The following is an 18,825-nucleotide window of genomic DNA, read 5'->3' on the forward strand; positions in this document are numbered from 1 at the left end:
AATAACTTGTTGCTATTTATCAGTCCATGCCAAAGGCTTGTCTTTGTGGTTCTTATTTAGAGACAGAATTTGGTTCATTTCCTTATTTTGTAGAAGGCGTGATAATTTCATAACTATGTGTACTGTTGATTTTAACACATTTGTGGCTAGATGAGATGAAAATTGCCCTAGACTCGTGACTTTTTTTGTTCTATATTCTCCACAAGAATTGATAAAATTTGTAACAATGATGCGAACAACTTTTCTATTTCTACGATAAACCTTTAATATGAATTAAAGGTTTTATCGTAGAAATAGAAAAATTGAACTCTTAGTGTTTAGGGAACGGAACCGCCTGCACACTGGTGAACGTAATCCACTACAATCTTATATTATCTACTACTCTCCTACTATACTGTTTGCTATTTTCCATATTAATTGCAATTTAATTAACTGCCGAAACAGACATGTCTTTAAACCAAAATCAATTTATTTCTGTTGTTTTGTAATGTTCTTCACAAATAAATACGAAGGGAAAGAAATGACTGTTCACGTGACAAATGACACGTAATCGAAACCATTTAGGCTAATTGGGCCAAGTATGACTGCTTACGTGTTAATGACGAAGCTCTATATTCACATTAAAACACTTTATGTCTGCATGGAAATCAGTATCATAACATGCTTCTTATTACGTTATTAATACCATTTCAAAATCAATTTACACTGTAGCTCTATCATTTCAAAACAGTCTGCTTGCAAAATTTGATGTTTAGTGATCGCGCGGTTGATTTTAACTTAAAACCGTCATGGGCCGATAAACATGACGAATTTACATGGCAAATTTTCACCTGGAATATCTCATCCTACATATGGAATTTCAAATTTGCCTTACCGAAATAAATATATTTGGAAAAAAATCAGATTTAATAATCGTGTGATTGTTTTAAACTCCGATCAAACAAACAGATTTGACAAAACACTTTCTGACTTATGAAGAGCTCCGCTCAATAAGCACACTATTGGCCGAGTGGATAAAACCACAAATCTGGTATGTTGGTTGGTCGCGTGTTCCCGCCACGCCTAACGGATTGGTCATTTGGAGTTTATCGTATTTTCTTAACGTTTGTAACACATAAATAGGGCCCAGTTTCCCATAAAAGATTCCCCGGCATTTCCCTGGGCAGATCTCCCAGATGTCGCGATTTCACAATCGAAAAAACCAATTACTTGGAAATAAACAGAGATACATTCATGTTTAATAAATCAATCTCTGAAACATCAATGAAAATTAACATTAATGAAATGAAATTCCGTAAATTTACTTGTAGTCAGCTTAACTTATAACTTATTAATTTATAACTTATAGTCAGCTTAACCTGACTATAAGTTATAAGCGAATTAATTAACATAAATGAATACGCTTATCGTTATTTAGGTTAATTTCCTTTAATGACTTCGTAAACACACGCTTTCATATGTTAATTATGTTTATTGTTGATATAAACACATATTTACTGAACATATGCTTTTCAATTCTGTTAATGTTTACTGACCTCATTTGTTCTATAAAATTTTGTCATAATTAACAATAAAATCATTAATGGAAGCATTATTGCCGTTAAATATAAGAAAATTAAATATTTTTTCGTGCTTTTAGAAAATTTAAAGCATTTAAAAAACAAATTTACTTTCTTTTATTTCAAAGCCATATTAAATTATTTTCACGATAAATAACGGAAATACCAACTTCAATGGTGTCACTTGTGACCTATATTATTATTGACATAATTTATAATTCTACTTGCACCTGTGATGGTTTACCGTGCTGAATTTACATTTGTGTTATGATTACCTAGAGTTAACACGTAGACATAATGACATTAGAAAATGGTGGTGGTGTTCTTAATTTTGCTAGAAATATATTCCACAACTATCTAATAATTTTTCAACCTTAAATATATAGTCGAAAAGAACTTATAAGAAAATAGTGCATAATGTCCATACATTCAGAAACTGCTATTGTGACTAATTTTTTTCTTTTTTTCTTTATTTTTACTTTTTTACCTATTTTATTATTTAAATTGTATATATTATTGTAATCTATTCTCTGAATTCAAATAGCTCAATATTCCAAAGAATTTTGTATTTTAAATGTGTTTTTAATTGTTCTACACAAAAAGAACAGTTATCAAAATTCCATGATTTTAAAAACCTGAAGATGACCTGTAGAATAGGTTAAAAACGTTCGTAACGATTAATAAATAGTTCTCACCGAAATAAAATGTTGTTGTGGAAGTTAAGAGACATGTAGCTGGGTATTAATTAAGTAATTAACAATTACAATTAAAAATACTGTATTACACGTTAATATTAATTTTATTTAAACCGTGGCGTTTTCGTCTTTACAAAGTATCGTCGTCATCTGAGCTTTTTCTTAATCTTGATCAGAGTTAAGAGCAACATTTTCATATTACTTTTCCACTGTTACATAACAATGGCCGATTGGTGAAAAACTGATCCCTACCCTCAATATTATTATGCTTTTTGCGATTTTATAATAATTAAAAATATAAAACTCTTTAAACTAAAATATCATAACAGTTGGCGCCATCAAATGTTGCTGGAAAAGTTAAGCAACTCGTTGCTGGTTTTTTAGATTTTTATCATAAAAAATTCTTATCGATGACGAAATAAAAATATGTTATTAATCGAAAATTTGTTCGATCGAGTAACGAGTGACTTTTTTTCCAGAATTTGAGTTCGAATACCGAATTGCTGGAGTAGCGAGACACCGCAGTATTTTGTTCATTATTTTACGAATTATTGCTTGCTTACGGTCAAAAAAGGTTTAATAGCACTTATCTACAAATGTTTGAATAAATTTTACTAAATACCTAAAAATTGTTGATTTTGTATAGAGGATTTTCGAACCATGTTAGAGTAAAACCGCGTTGAACAAGGATATCTGTATTATAATTTTTGTATCTCTCAATTTGACACTTATAGCAGCTATTATTGCTTTGATAGAGTCTTTAAACTTTTAATTTTAATGTTGAGTTTTATTATTTTATGAAAAACTTTTAAAACTATTTGAAAATTGAATACAATAATATCTATATACTGTATACTGAAAATATACTATAATATATTAAAAATTAAGTCTTCCCAAAACTTGAAAAAAAAAAAAATACATATTGGGCTTCTATAACAAATTAAATTATTATATTGAAGTAAAAAAAGTAAACGAAATATTGCAAAAGAGCGCCTTATTCCTCGGCAATTTAATTCTTTTATCTTCCCTCTGGGTATCTTTGTTAAAAACAAATTTAAAGTTCAATAATATTTAACTTGTAATATGATTTATGCGTGTGTTTGTTGTCGTGTGTTGTTTTGTTTTGTTTGTGTTAGATGTATGTGAGTATGAGTGTGTCTGTGCGCCCTATTTGTATGTTTTGGGGTGTCTAGCTTTTATACATTGACAAATTGTCTAATTGTCTAAATCATTTCCACATTTTCTTCAAAATACTGTCAATTCTTATTAATAATCAATGCTTTTTGAATTTAATTTAAAAGTTGAATTAAAGTACAAATTCAACCAATTGAAAATTGAATTTTAGATTAAATTTTATTCATCTTCAAACTCATTGTGAGGCTCCGTGGAGTATGCTGCTTGCGGATGATATTGTGCTGAGTGAACTTTCCCAAACCAAGGCTGAGAAGAAACTGAAAGATTGGAGGAAAGTTTTGAAAGAAAAAGGCATGAAGATTAGCAGAAATAAAACAGCTTATATGACTGAATAGTAGAGACGAGTGTAATATTAAAATCAAAAATGTGTCGCTCCCTTTGGCTCCGAGTTTTAAATATCTTGGGATATTCGTCGAGATAGGAGAAAGATTGAACTCGGAGGTGCAGCATTGAATTCAATGTGGATGGATGAACTGGAGGAAGCTGAGCGGTGTGTTATGCGACAAGAAAGTTAGCTGCACTCTGAAAGGAAAATTGTATAAATCAGTTGTTAGACCTGCAATGTTATATGGAGCTGCGACAAGGGCAATAACAAGATCCCAAGAAAGAAAGATGAGGTGGCAGAGATGAGAATGTTGAGATAAATGTGTGGAGTGTCAAGGTAGGATAGAATAAGGAATGATTTTATTAAAGGTTCTTTTAAGGTGAGCCCCTTGAGCAAAAAGATGCAAGAATGTAGGTTGAGGTGGTTTGGCCACGTAGAGCGAAGAAGCGACACTTATGTTGGAAAGAAGATCGGAAAACTGGTAGTAAAAGGAAAGAGGAAAAGAAGAAGACCAAAGATGCATTGGAAAGATAAGGTAAAAGAAGACTTGAACCAGAGGGGACTTGAGAGAAGAAGCCCTTGATAGGGAGAAATAGAAAAAACGTATTAGAGAAGGAAACGCCGTCTCCATATAAACATGGGAAAAGGCAAAGATAAAGAAGAAGAAGAAGAAGAAACTCGATTTGGAAAAGGAAGGATTTTATATTTTGGTTGAATATATTTGTAGATAAATTTAAATTTTTTTAAATATAAAATAATTAAAATATTCGAATTTTTAAAAGCTAATTATGAGAAAATGGAGTTCAAATGACAGGTCGTACATTGACAACACACGCAGCTGGTGTTTTCATATGGAATAGTATATAAAGAATTCGAACACACGCGAATATAAATTTTTATGCAGCTTTACTTTAACGACGCATAAGAACTTTACTTTATAAAATCTAACGTTCAGTATATTTTAATAGATTATTAGAAGGTAAGTTCTGTCTTTTATCTTTCTTTAGCGTAAAAATATGAGCGAGGAATGTATAGTACGTATCCAATTAGAAAGTAATTTTTTGTTTTGGCTTTCTTCTCATTTGCAAATACAAATTGCAGAAAACATTTAATTTTAGTAAAGTCACTTTTTGTCGGGGAACATTTAAGATGTTAAATACATGAAGATCTTTACACGTGTTAAATATATTTAATTTTTTTCTTTCTCGGCTATTATAGAACTTAATGTACGGATGATCTTGGTGATCGATCAAATTTTGAATCCTTCTGGTTGATTTGCATTTCTCCTTGTTTGGGTCCCTCCAGGAACCCAAAAATGTCACACCATATTACAATATTTCGTATCGTCGTGTGTTGTTATCAGTTTTGACTAGATACACAAAACATTTTGAAATTTAGCAAGATTATTTGTATGTGTGAGGCATTGGTACCATTAAATTTTTTTAGTTAAAGAATGAAAAGATGGATGGGGTCACTGCAGGGACGGATCTATGTTTTTCGGTGCTCAGGGCTTATTAGAGTTTAATGGGGCGTCAATTTTTGCTAATGCAAATAATACTATAAATTATCATTATTATTATATTATTAATATTAACAATTTTTTACTAAACGATAAGTACGATAAGTGGTCATTGTTAATGAAAAAGTATTTAAAATATATGATAATAATTCAATTTTTGTGGGTCTTTCATACTTGGGAGCTCAGGTCTTGAGCCATATTAGTCGCTATGTAGATCCGCTTCTGGGTCACTGTTATATCTCGAATAGAGTTTTATTTTTATTTGACCCCAAAAGAGATATAACACGTGACCCTATTTATTTTGTAATGAAACTTTTACTCACTATATGCATTTACAATTTCTTTAAAAACTCGCTTCTATACTAAAATAAACGGTTTATTTTCCATAATAATTAAAAATATCAAATAACTTTTAATAAAGTCCCGTAATAGAAGGCTCTACACCTAACTTTAACGTTATAATATGTATGTACCGAGAAATTCGTGCAAGACTCTTTGCCAGAATATTTTTTTTTTTTTTTAGATAGACTTGAGGTTGAATAAACAATTGTAACGATAGAATTAAAATTATAATTTAATTAAATTTCTATTATATCTGAAAAGTAAAATTTTAGATTCACCATATTAAAAATTTACGTTAAATATTTGAATCATTTTTAGCATAAAAATATAATAAATTAAATTGCATTTTTCCACAATTAAATGCTTGTTATATTTTTAGGTGTTAAACTATATATATAAGCACATAAATCTACCAAACGAAATGAAAACATCAATGAATATGACGTTTATGCTAATGTTATTCATATTTACTATTGTTTTTCCTTCAATTGAATCTTTTCAACTGTATCAACAAAGTTCAGGTGTTAGACCTGCGAATCCATATGAACATGCCTCAAGATTTCTGGATTGTTTTTGTGGTAAGTGTTTTAGTAACATACTGCTTATAGCTATTTTGATGTTTCACTCGTAATTATCGTTATAATGTTCTGACTGTGCTTATGAAAATCTAAATGAAATTTGTTGGAAATATTTTTACGTTTCTAATTTTTATTTTAATTAGCACTGAGTTGTGACGGAAGAAGAAACTTTCAGTCTTGCGTGAGACAAAATGGATTCGAAATTGTAAGCTTTTAAATATTCACAAAACTTTTATTTTAAAATTTATTTTCCAAGCAATAATTTATTAATATTTGGTATTTAGGTTCTGGAATTCGCTAAAAACTGTGCTCAACAAATACAATTTTATCCAACTAAAGAAGAGGTCGATGATTTCCTTTGTAATAATCTGCGGTCATGTCCACAAGTAACTTATTCCTGTTTCTAAATATCATATTAATTATTGTTTATTTCGTTAATTGATAATCTTTATATTAATAGGAATATAAGCAATTTATCATATGTCTTGGTTCAGCTGACTATACTTACAGTTTGAACTTTCCAAGTACTTATAAGGTTGTCGATGTAAGTATCATGCGAGTAGATGTATTTACAATTTATATATATGTTACTGTGAATGACCGAAATGGGGGGAATATCAACATTAACACAGTCGTGTGTGATGAATTTCAACATTCACACAGTTGTTTGTGTCGACATTCACCGGTCAATGTCGACATTCACAAATATTGGTCTTTCACAGTAACATATATATATATAAAACATACTAAATAATTATTACATCAATTAATATATAGTAAGTAAAGTATTTGGAATTGGTTTAATTAATTTATATAACAATACGTGCCGATCATTAGCAGTTTAATTTTATATAATGACACAACACTTAAGATGTACAGAAAAAATAGACAGAATTTATATTTTTAATCTAATCGAAAATTTAAAATTTCTCCGATGAAATTTATTATTTTAGGAATATTAAAGCAGGGATAACAAGATGTAATGACTGATTTGATTCTTATTCATTTCACTTTTGCGAAAATTAAACAAAACATGATAAAACTGTAAAATGGGTGATATCTTAATTTAGAAACACAGCGTTTAAACACTAGAAAAGTTAAAATTTCAAATTCATATGACTGTTGCTAAGGTTGTTTGAAAAAATGCTACTCGCGCGTGCATACGAGATTCTCAAACAGCAGTATTTTTTCCAGTTTACTTGTCATATGTAGTCGATCATTAAAAAAAGAAAAAAGAAAAAAAAACAAAGGAAATAGTCTCTAAATTAAACAAAAATTAGAAGGAAAAAGTTATTGTTTGTTAACTCAGGCTTATCTATGGCTGAAATTGCAAAGAAACTGAATAGTACAAGAAAATTTTAACTGATATTAACTTATGTATAATGAATATTATACTGTTTTAAATATTGAAAAGATTTTTAAAATTAGAATCAATTAATTTTGTTAGAAATATTTAATATGTCATTGTTCTAGTTAAATATTTTTATTATTATTTCCAATACGCGTTCTTTACAAAATTATGTGTTTCACTATCTGCTAAGGAATTTTATTTTAAAATATATCTTATATTATTAATTATTATAATAACGAAAAATGCTTATTTTTGAGGGTAAGAGCGAATTTCTAAACAATTGTCAATGCTAATAACGAGTAAACTTTTATTAAGTCTGACCCCACTCGAAACACGATATATGGCCCTCTTTGTCTTTAAACTCCTTTGCCTTCAACTATCAAAAGTTATAGAATCTTTGTTACATATATGAAAATAAACTTGCCACATCTTAAAATTTTATATGTAGCCAGTCTCTATATAGAATATGAAATACACGCATAGATACAAATATATTGCTGAATTTTGTAAGAAGATTGTTTACATTACTTTAGTTGTTCAACTTTCCCGGCAACGTTTAAAATTTTCATGTCGCATTCTATTATATTTTATTAAAATAACTTTTTATATTTTTAACTATTATAAAATGGCAAAAAGCTTAATTTTGAGGATTGGGATGAGTTTTGTAAAAAATTGGAAATGCTAATAACGAGTAAAATCTTCAAGTCTGACCCTACTGAAGACACGCACGATCCCCACTATCTCCCAACCCACTCGCACTTTATTCACCAAAATTTAACAGCATCAATCCCCTAGTAAACAAACCTCTATGCAAAATTTCAGAAATTTTCTACAAAAAGCACAAGCGATATTAAAAGCACAGGGTGAACAAAATCGTGCCCCACACACATACAAACACTAACATACATAAAAATTACCCCAAAATTTTTTGCATTTCTCGACGTTTCGAGGTGTCCAAAAATGTAAAAATTTTTGGGGATCAGTTTCTGACCGATCGCCATACTTTTCCTCTGTTATATAAAACAACTGGAAAAGTAAAAAAAAGCGAAGGATTAAAATATTGTCGATTAATCATACTTCTATATTATATTAAAATAATATTAAAATGTAATAATTAAAATTTTTCCGTCAATTTATGGTCAGGATTTTATTTAAATTAATCAAAATCAAATCAAAATGTTGTAGGTAAATCTAAAATTTACTATAAAATTTTAATTTACTCAAATTATTTTATAAATTATTTTGATTGTTGTTATTATTGTTTTTTTTTCAGTCGTGCCTGGCGAATGCAGACAGATGTTAAGAAAAATCACTTCCTTCAATTTATCTTTATTAACAATTTAATTAAAAATTATATTAAGCTGATTTTATTATTATTATATTCATAACAAATTGGTATATTTATTTAAATTGGTATATAAAATTGGTTGGTGTATTAATTTACATTTTAAGTTCTAAATTGATTCAAATTGTAGAATTGTATTCAATTTCTGATGATTCATGATTTGCTTAAATAAAGCATTTTAATAACTTGACTATTATTTATTTTGTTCAATCAATATGATTTAGTGAGTGTCACGTGCAAAGAATTTAATACATAAAACAAATATTTATTTGTAACCGTGAATTTCTTTCAATTAAAAACGTATATTCTTTCAAAATTTCATAAATAAAAAAATAACGATCTTTTAAAAACGGGATCATTTTCAGTGATATTTATTGATTTAAAAAATCTGAAAATAGTAAGTAATACAATTAAGTTGACATTGGAATAGTGACTAATACATCCGTTCGAACAGACAAAATGCAATTTTTTACAAACGTTTTTTCTTTCGTTATTAACGTGATGTTTCTAACCTTTATTTGATTAATTAATGTCATAGACTATTGATTATTTCCGGTACAAACGAAGATAGTTATTAATCGGAACATATCATTAAATGTATTGAATCGCGATTACATTAGATTATAGGTCTTATTTTTTGGGTCGGATATTATTAATAGATGTATATGTAAAAGGAACTTGTCTATTGCTTGATAGGATTGTATTGTTTGGCAATTACAAAATGAGCTTTGATTTAGATACTTTCCCTCTCTTTTTGCGTTAACTTACGAATTCCGCTTTCGAGGTTATGCGCGCTGGAGATTGAAAGTAAACGATAAAGCAATGACTCAGTAAAATGAAAAATAAATATGTTTATGAATGAATTGACCCCTTTTTAAAATTATTAGCTAAATTGGTAAGAAAACTCTGCTTAGCTACTTTCTCTACTCGAGCGTGAGGCGCTAGAAGCAGTGAAAATAAATCTAGGTATTCTACTTCTTCGACGAGGAGGAGGAATCCACGGTTGTTCCTCTACTGGTCCTCGTTTCCTTAATTAAAACATAGGGATGAGAAAGAATTTGTTCTATTAGTTCACGTCGATCGAGGATTCCAATTCGCCTTCTTCCTCCAATTCGGGTTTTTCTTCTGATTCAGGTTGCCGAATTTCGCTGATTGCGGAATTTCTGCTAATACAAATTCATCCCATAGTAAGAGGAGAATCTTCAGATAGCGATTTCCGCCTTGCGGGATGTGGGGTATATAATTGGTTTCTCTCCATAGTTTCTTCCTCTTCGTATTCTTATCAGTCTGTAGAGAGTTTTAATCGATTCGCGTGAACTTCAACTTGCCTTTTCGGATATTCTCGATTATAAAGCTGACGGGATTTAATTATTTTACTATTTGGAAGGGACTTGACTATCTAGGTGCGAGTTTTCTCTTTAATCCTTGAGATACAACTACGTGATTAAGGAAAACACGATCGCCCACGATATGTGAATACTTTATGTGTCGATCGGTGACGTTCTCGTGGTTCCTTCGCTGCTTTCTCCGCATGTTCTAGAGCTACTCTACGTGCTGTGGTCATTCGTAACTTTAAAACACAAAATTTTCGCCGATAACATATTTTGTTGTGGTGGGAGTAGTAACCAGATAAAAAGGATAGGTTGGGTGTCGGCCATACAGCAAAAGACTATCGTTCGTTGAGGCATAGATCGTCGTATTATAGATAAAGCTAACGGGATCTTCCATGTCGAGGATACTATAAACGATAACTACGTATTAAAACGTGGATTATTTGTGAGAAATAAATGGACCATTATCAATTAAAAGGGCTGGAGAGTGGATTATTGTTACGATAATTAATGAGATAATATCGAGCTTGACTTATCTCTTCAGTCGGAGTTTGCTTATGTGTGCGGAGAAGTCATTCTTACCGGAATGCGTTTTCGTGGCAAACGTAACATTGTAGGCGGCGTGGCGCCCTAGTTCCCAGACTCTGCGGCGGCGTTGCATTTTTCGATAATAAGACTACGGAAAGAATGGGGAGCATAAAATTGTTAACATGATGACCAGGACAACTCCTATGATCTTATTCGAAAAATGTGGAGAATTGTTGATCGAACTCCATTTGTTTTTTTCGCATAATATCTGTTTTATCCGGTTGACAGTATTTTTCTTCACTTCTTAGTTCAACGTGTGTCGGTTCAGGGTCTATCTTTGGTTCCGTTTTGCTCCTTGTTTTTGTTTTTCTTTCTCGTCCTGTTGGAAAATTATCTTTTGTTGTCTATCCTTTCCCTCTGAGGAAAGAACTTTTTGAATGATCAATTCCTAAACCATTCTATCAGTTTGAGGTTATTAGGAGTAGAATTTTTCTATTTTAATTTTTCTCTTTTTAATTATTTGGGTACTGCAATTATATTTTTCTTGTTTTATACTTCCTTTTTGCGTTGCTTTGGGATATTTTTCCATGCCAACAACTGTGATAACAGTTCTATATTCCACAGCGTACAGAGTAATTTTCGATCGGATTTGTTTCGTTAGAAGTAAGTGTCTTGGAAGTTTATCCCTCTTCTGTTGGGAGAAGTATTAATTTCTTCTCTGCTAGATTTATCTCTAATCCTAGATCTGTAATTGTATCTACTCCTAGTAGGCCGTCGAACGGTGACGTAATTCTATCACCTACTAAATATCATGTATAGGAAAATTGTAAAAACCCCATATTAAATCGGAATTTACTCTTTCCATATGTTCTGAATCTATGCTTGGTAACGCTTTGAAATGGCATTTTTTTCCTCTCACGTTCTATGTTTTTCTACATATTCTCTTCGCTAATGAACTTGACAAGAAAGCCTGTATCTGTGGCTAATCCGGTCGTTGCGTCATTAATTTGACAATGTAAGTTGGCTGCACATATTGAGCTCTATCTTGATGATGATTTGTTACTTCGCTGAACCTTGATATTTTGATCATGTGTATTTTTTCTCTCTCGCACGAAACTTTGTCTTAATTTCCACCATTTTTTGTTGTTTATCCTCTCATACATCCGCTTATTGGGTTGAGTTTAATTTATTCGAGTTCATAAATTAGCTCTTGAGACGCCTGTTATATTTTTTGTTCCATATCAAGATTAGGAATTTATTTTATTTCGCACATAATGGTTCCATAAACTGTTTTTTCATATATGTAGTCTATATATGTATAGGCCTATATGTATATATTTATATATGTGTTTGTGTGTGTGTGTGTTGGCGTCTATTTTCCTTAATATCTCATAATGAAATAAAAATTAAGAAATGAAATATATGTATATGAAGGACGTTGATCCTATTAAATTTTGGTGGGTAAAAGTCGAGAGGTTGAGGTGATAAAGGGGTTCGGTGTATCATATCTCAAGAGGTGTAGGACCAACGAACAGTCGACCCCCCCTATAACACGGTAGATACGTTCCGTTCTTTATGAATCTATTTTGTACGAGTCCTTGCCAATCACAGCCCGACACGTGTGAAGTTTACGGACTACGGCTGTTTGAAGGGTTTTCTTCCATAAAATTACTCTATTCTAGACTAATTCGACTCAACATTTTCAAAACACGTATAATTTTTTGGGAATAATCCGTATAAACTATGCTATAAAAAAAATTGTAGGATTACTTACCGAGTGTGCACCGTTCGACGTCGCCATTGCTTAAGCTTGTTTTCGTCGCGGAGGGGCGATCCGCGACGAAAACAAGCTTAAGCAATCAATCAATCAATCAATCAATCATTTTATTTTTACATGTAATATACATATATCCTGACCCCGCTGTGGCATTATCAGGAAAAACTATACAATAAGTTTAATTAATATTACAATATAAAATGTATAATACAGTATTAATTTATATATTATTTGTTATAACATAAGCTATACAGTTCAAGTTAGATATTGGTATATAATATTTCAATATATATATGTAATATATATAATACGTTATGAGATAATAGTAGAACCAATATTAATAATATTTACAATGTTTGTAACTGAATATATTCAAAAGATATGTTAACATACATGTTCAACATATATATTTAACAATCTTATATTTTAACGTAAAGTTGTGAATGAACACTCTCTTAAAAATAGTTATTATTTCTGGTTAAATATTAAAATTCCAACTACTTACATTAATAATATAAATTACTATATTTATAATACATAATTTCAATGCTACTAAAATTATTAATATGCAATTAGTCTGTACAGATTAGTATTCCAATACTTTAACTATACTTATAGATTTATTTTAAATTAATACCAGTTTCCAACTGTAGTATTCTTAATTAATAAAATACATGTTGAAAATCACTGAAGATAACGTAAAGAAGTTCATAACTACCAGTCGTTGGTAGCATTAATAGTTCTATATGTATCAATAATTCACACTAATCTCTGTCTTCAATTCTTATCTTCAATTTGTATTTCCATGTCCTCTGTGAGTAATAAAACGTATGTGGTCACTTATTGTCATATTAGTATTTTCAGTCCTCCCTGTGTTTGCATCATTTCTGCAGTTAGTGTTCAATGATCACTCTATAAAGTTCTTGTTTTCTGTCTNTTACGGTTATGTAATGATGTTGTCATAATAGTCGTTTTCCGTAGTTTGTTGGTACAAAGTTTCGTTAAGTATCCCCATGGATTTCTCGAGGTGTTGGTGCAAAATGTTTGCCAACTACGTAATTTCTCCATTTTAATTAATTCCTTATATGATTTTTGGCTGGCAAGATATTCATTTCTACGTTCTGTTCGAAGTTGTTCGTTCCCACATCGTTGATATAATTTTCTTAATTTCCTGGTTTTTTTTCGTAAGTCATCAAGTTCTTGTGTCCACCAAGGTACTGCTTTTCGGACGGAGGTTCCCTTTGGTATAAAATTATTACAGGCCTTATTTATAAGTTCGATATTCTCATTTATTTGATCAACGACAATGTTTTTATCGTCTGAGTAATTAGAATTCCAATTCTCTTCTAGACATTCTTTTATCGCAAACCAATCTGCACGTTTTATAATATATTTTGAACTTACGTTATATGGTTGATTACTATTATTGCTACCATTTAATATATCAAAAGAAATCATTGAGTGTTCCGTAAGACTGTCTTCCTCATCTACTTTCCAGTTGTTAATCATAGGATAAAGATCTCCATTACAGACAGCCACGTCTATCCAACTTTCACCTCTATGTGAGGTAAAAGTAGGAGGGGAAAGGGGGTTATTAAGGATATATAAGTTATTCCGCCCAAAAAATTCCTCCATCCTGGACGGCGGAAAGTAGTTCGGCTGCCCGATGACGTTTTACCGAATTATAGGAGTTTTTTTTACCAAGTTTGTACGGATACTTCGCAATTTTTTCGCCGTCATATAGGAATCCGAACTATAGGAACCCGTGTTATAGGGGGTCTACTGTACTACATAGATTGCCTGTAACGACGCCATGTTAAAATAAAATAGAATATACATCTGCCATTTTCATTTCAGTCAAGGGAGGGTGCCATTTGTGTTGTATAAACGCGACGAGTTAGAATATTTCTAACTCGTCTAACGCGTTTGTAAAAGTGTGCAAAGAAAAGGAAGCGTTTCAACCTATGGCTGACATGGTGCGAATCAATATGACCCCACTTAGTTTTTTTTTCATTCGAAAATAATTAGCAAGACATTTATTTCTTTAAAACGGCCCTTAATTAATTTCCACCAATTTTCCTTTAATTGAATATCTTTATAACAGAAATCACTCACAAGGACCGAGTGGGTAAAGCCACTGAAATACTGATGGATTGCTACTTTGTCGTGGGATCCCGTCTCGGAAACGGTCTGGCCACGTGGAGTTATTTGGATTTTCACGTTTGTAACATCTAAAATAGAGGCCAACTTCTGATTGAAACTTCTCCCGGGAAGCATCGCCTATAGATTAACAATTTTTTTCAAATTGAAGTCTAAAAATGGAGCAGTTTTCATTTCCTCTAATAATCTCTACTCTATTTCAAGAGAGTTTCTGTTGTCACCTTATAAATAACAGAAACCAACGACACAACTAGGGGGAATACGATTGATGGCGAAAGTTTTTTGCTAGCGAAAAACTCCATAATTCCGAACTTCGGAGAGATTCGCAATTGGTAAAATTCGCTGGAAATCACGCTATATATGACGTGTTAAGGAGGATGCACACTTGCGGCGAATCCAGGAAAAGCGGTGACGCAAACGAATCTTCGCCGCGGCAGCACAACCACACAAGCGGTAATCCGCTTACATTTCGGCGCATGCATTCAGTATTCATGATGGCAAACGATACCGACACTGCCGCTATCCACGCGTTTACAAATTTTGTTTTGTACGGCTTGCTTTGTAGAAGATTTTGTCGAAGATTCGAACGAAGATTTTGAATTAGAGATATTTTCTTGGATGGAGAAAGAACTGGTGTACAAAATACGCTTATTCCTCAATTAAAGTCTGTCGATAAAGAATACTATTTCGAGTAAGATTCGGTTGTTTTGTTCTTTGAATTAAATTATATATGATCAATTGTGTAGAATTTTTGTTAAATTTATCTTTTCTCTTTATTCTGATGTTAGTTACCTTGGTTAACCGCGTCTAACTTTCCGGCATTAAAACACCACGTGATTGTATTTTCTCACGTGACTACCAGACGAACTGTTATTGGCTGATAAAAACGCGTCTTGGCGGCGGTCGCCGCAAAAGATAGAATTCAACCAACTTTTGCGGCACGAGAGAAGCGGCCAAAATCGACTTCTGCGTCTCGAATTAGCCTGAAGGGGTCTTCATAATGTTCCATAATCCAATTTACTGTACTTCGTTCCACGGAAAAGTACGGTTTGTAATAATTTTCCGGTAAAACATTTATGAATCGATCGAAATTTTTCAAACTTTCACCTGCGCATTCGAAATATTCTTTCGAAAACATTCGATTCGAAGCAGAGAAAATTCGAATTTGCGTTCGGATCGTTAAAAACTTTTCGTAATGCATCAATATTTAGTGATTCTACTTCTAAAATCTTTTATTTGTGAAAATATTGCTGACGTAGGAATTATTGAATCAAGCAATTATCAGATAAGAAACGTAAAAAGTGTCGAATACAAATTGACATCTGCAGGTATGCAACTAGTGATAGAAGGAAAAATCTATAGATTAACCCTACAAAAAGAGAAGTCGAATTTGTTCGAATCAGCTAAAATATTTATCCACAGAGAAGAGAAAGTTGAAATATTGAGAGTTTCTAATATACCTCAATCGTATATATACGTGGGAAGCTTAGGTGGACCGAGTGGAGAATTAATTATTGGTTATTATTTCGAAAATATGTTTATAGGAATTTTGAAGCATGGTAAAAAAATATTTTACGTAGAGCCAAGAAACGAATATTTCCATGACACGAATGATAAAAGTGGAATTATATACGAGATCAAAGATGTTATATTGAAACCGTTTTATCCAGATGGAAGAATGACATGTGAGGCAATGAGAACTGAAAGTCACCATAAAATGAAATCTCCCGAAGATTATCATTTTGATTTCAAAATGCCGAGCTATAATTTTTTAGTCAACAATAACTTACGGATAAGGTTAGTATAGAATTTTGTTTGAAAGATTTAATTAATAACATAAATTCAAAGTGTTTAGTACAAAACAAAACAAAAGAAAGAACGCCAAAAATATTGATAATAAGCGAAAAAATAGATAAACCAAAAAGTTTTTTTAAGCTTCTTTTGATTAACTTGTAATTATTTAAATTTTTTCATTATCGCAAACTTTAGCAATTAGAATTAAGACGTTCTTGTTATCGGAAATCAAAGTAGCAGTGTGCCAAAGGCCCACTGCTACTTTTATTTCTGGTAACAAATAATTATCTTTCATTCTGAAACTATATTTTATTAATCTACAATGTTTATTGATGAAGTCAAAGAGAAAACAGCTTGTTTTCTATCGCTTAAGTATCTTAAAGTAATCCAACAGTAGTTGTTACTAATATAAAGTTACTATGTTATCCATTTTATTTTGAAAATAAGAACACGATCGTTATAGTTTAAATTATAAACTGATCTGATAAACGGTTTTGTTGTACTTACAGTTTATTTAAATTGCGATATGAGCAGAAACCCAAATAAGTGTTGTTTCGAGATATAAGTATAGACGTTTTATCAAATTTAAGTTTAAAAATGGCTGTACCCTTTTCATTATTTCTGTGCATTTATCCAGTGCTGAAGATTGTTTATGCGCAGATTTCATCGAAATTTGTTATCTATTTTAATACCTACGTACTATATGTTATTAACGTAACTGATTTTTATTATTTATTTTAATTTGAAATTAATCGTCGATTAATGCTTATTAAGGTTTGCAAAACACAAAAATTTAGACTTATCGATGTTAATACACAGGTTTAACAATGTGTTGGTAGTGGAGAAATTCTTTATATAATATTGATTATTACTAATTACTTTTTACTCTTAACATAATCGCTGAAACTCGTATAAAATTATTTCCAATAGTCTTTGCTAAAACTGGAATAATAATAAACGGGGTCTGTAATTTTCAATTACTGATATGGATTCTTTATATTATTCTTGTAGATTGGTAAAACAAGATTATGATTTAATTCATTTGAAAAGATTCCAGCGTTGAGCGATTTATTCATTAAATACGAGAAAGGTATTGCAATTATGTCGGCTATTTGTTTTAATATTTCAATATTAATATAATCTATATCGATCGTACTGATCTTAAAATTCATAACTGTAACATATATTTCTTGTGGAGTACATTCCAGAAGAACAAAGGATTATAAGAACTGCTATTAGAAGCTTCTTGAATTAATGTTGAAGTCTGCTGAAGAGTATTAAAAACCATTCATTTTGCGGAAGTAATTTACAAAGATATTGCTGATATTAACTTCATCCTGATAGGTTTCTACATATTAAATGTTTTGTTACATAGGTTTTTTCTTTCTATTTATAAATAGCCATTTGAACGATAATACTGAATTTACGTGTTGTATATACAGTATTATCTGTGTACTATATTCTATATTAATTTCTTTTACTATTTTCTGCTGAAATAAGTCATTTTCAGGCAATTTTTTTTAGAATAACTAAACCGAACATGAACTAATTGTAATTTTAAGGCAGTAATACATATGAACTCTTATCTCTTTAACAAATAATTAAACAGATAAAAGCACGAAACTATAAATATTAGTTTAGTTGCGTCGGATACTAAGTTGTAGCTTACAAAGTGACGCATAGCTATGTCTTGGTGGAAAAATTTATTCATTCATTATATCGAGAATTTACAGTAGAAATGCAAATTTCTATTGTGAATTCTCGATATAATGCAACAAAGAAGCAGTACATAAGTTCTACACAATCACAAATATAAATTGTGTTTTACATGTTATAGTCAAATTAAAAATAAATAAATAAATAAGATTTATTTCGAGAAGGAAACGTCTGTATTCAGATGGAGAAGAAGATATACAGTAGAGCCTCGATTATCCGACCCCCGATTAACCGACCGTCCTAGTCGTCCTATTTCAAATGTCCGCTAGTGATGTGGCGCTACAATATTTGGCTATGTCTTGGCTACTTTAATATTATTTTTACGTGTTTTATCTGGCAACACTCATTCGACCACGAAAGGGAACCAGTATTTAAACGAGGCTTAATTTTCTAATTTTTAACGATATAATAGCGACGATTATTATTTTAAAAAATTTTTGTTAGGCTTAACATCGATGAAAATTCAACGCGAAGTAGGTTAATTGCGATATACTAATATACTAATATACTAATTACGTGGGATATAATAATATACTACACTAATAATGGATTTTTTCATACTTTTCGGTTATCCGACTTTTCAATTATCCGACCAACCCCAGTCCCCAATT

The 18,825-nt window shown here is 31.0% G+C and overlaps 2 protein-coding genes across 2 annotated transcripts; both read left to right on the top strand.

Annotated features, from left to right (window-relative positions):
• The first annotated feature begins 4,619 nt into the window (after positions 1-4,619).
• On the top strand, positions 4,620-9,098 carry LOC111615756. The gene is made up of 6 exons (XM_023357191.1): positions 4,620-4,752; positions 6,014-6,212; positions 6,356-6,417; positions 6,497-6,598; positions 6,673-6,756; positions 8,837-9,098. Exons 2-6 carry the CDS (start codon positions 6,056-6,058, stop codon positions 8,864-8,866), a joined length of 435 nt encoding a protein of 144 aa, XP_023212959.1. The 5' UTR covers positions 4,620-4,752; positions 6,014-6,055; the 3' UTR covers positions 8,867-9,098.
• A 6,547-nt stretch (positions 9,099-15,645) lies between these two features.
• On the top strand, positions 15,646-17,584 carry LOC111615758. The gene is made up of 2 exons (XM_023357193.1): positions 15,646-16,501; positions 17,510-17,584. Exons 1-2 carry the CDS (start codon positions 15,900-15,902, stop codon positions 17,559-17,561), a joined length of 654 nt encoding a protein of 217 aa, XP_023212961.1. The 5' UTR covers positions 15,646-15,899; the 3' UTR covers positions 17,562-17,584.
• Positions 17,585-18,825: the final 1,241 nt, after the last annotated feature.

Source organism: Centruroides sculpturatus, unplaced genomic scaffold (genome assembly GCF_000671375.1).
Source record: "Centruroides sculpturatus isolate CEXI.00-Female unplaced genomic scaffold, Cexi_2.0 scaffold1884, whole genome shotgun sequence".
Taxonomy (NCBI): Eukaryota; Metazoa; Arthropoda; class Arachnida; order Scorpiones; family Buthidae; genus Centruroides; species Centruroides sculpturatus.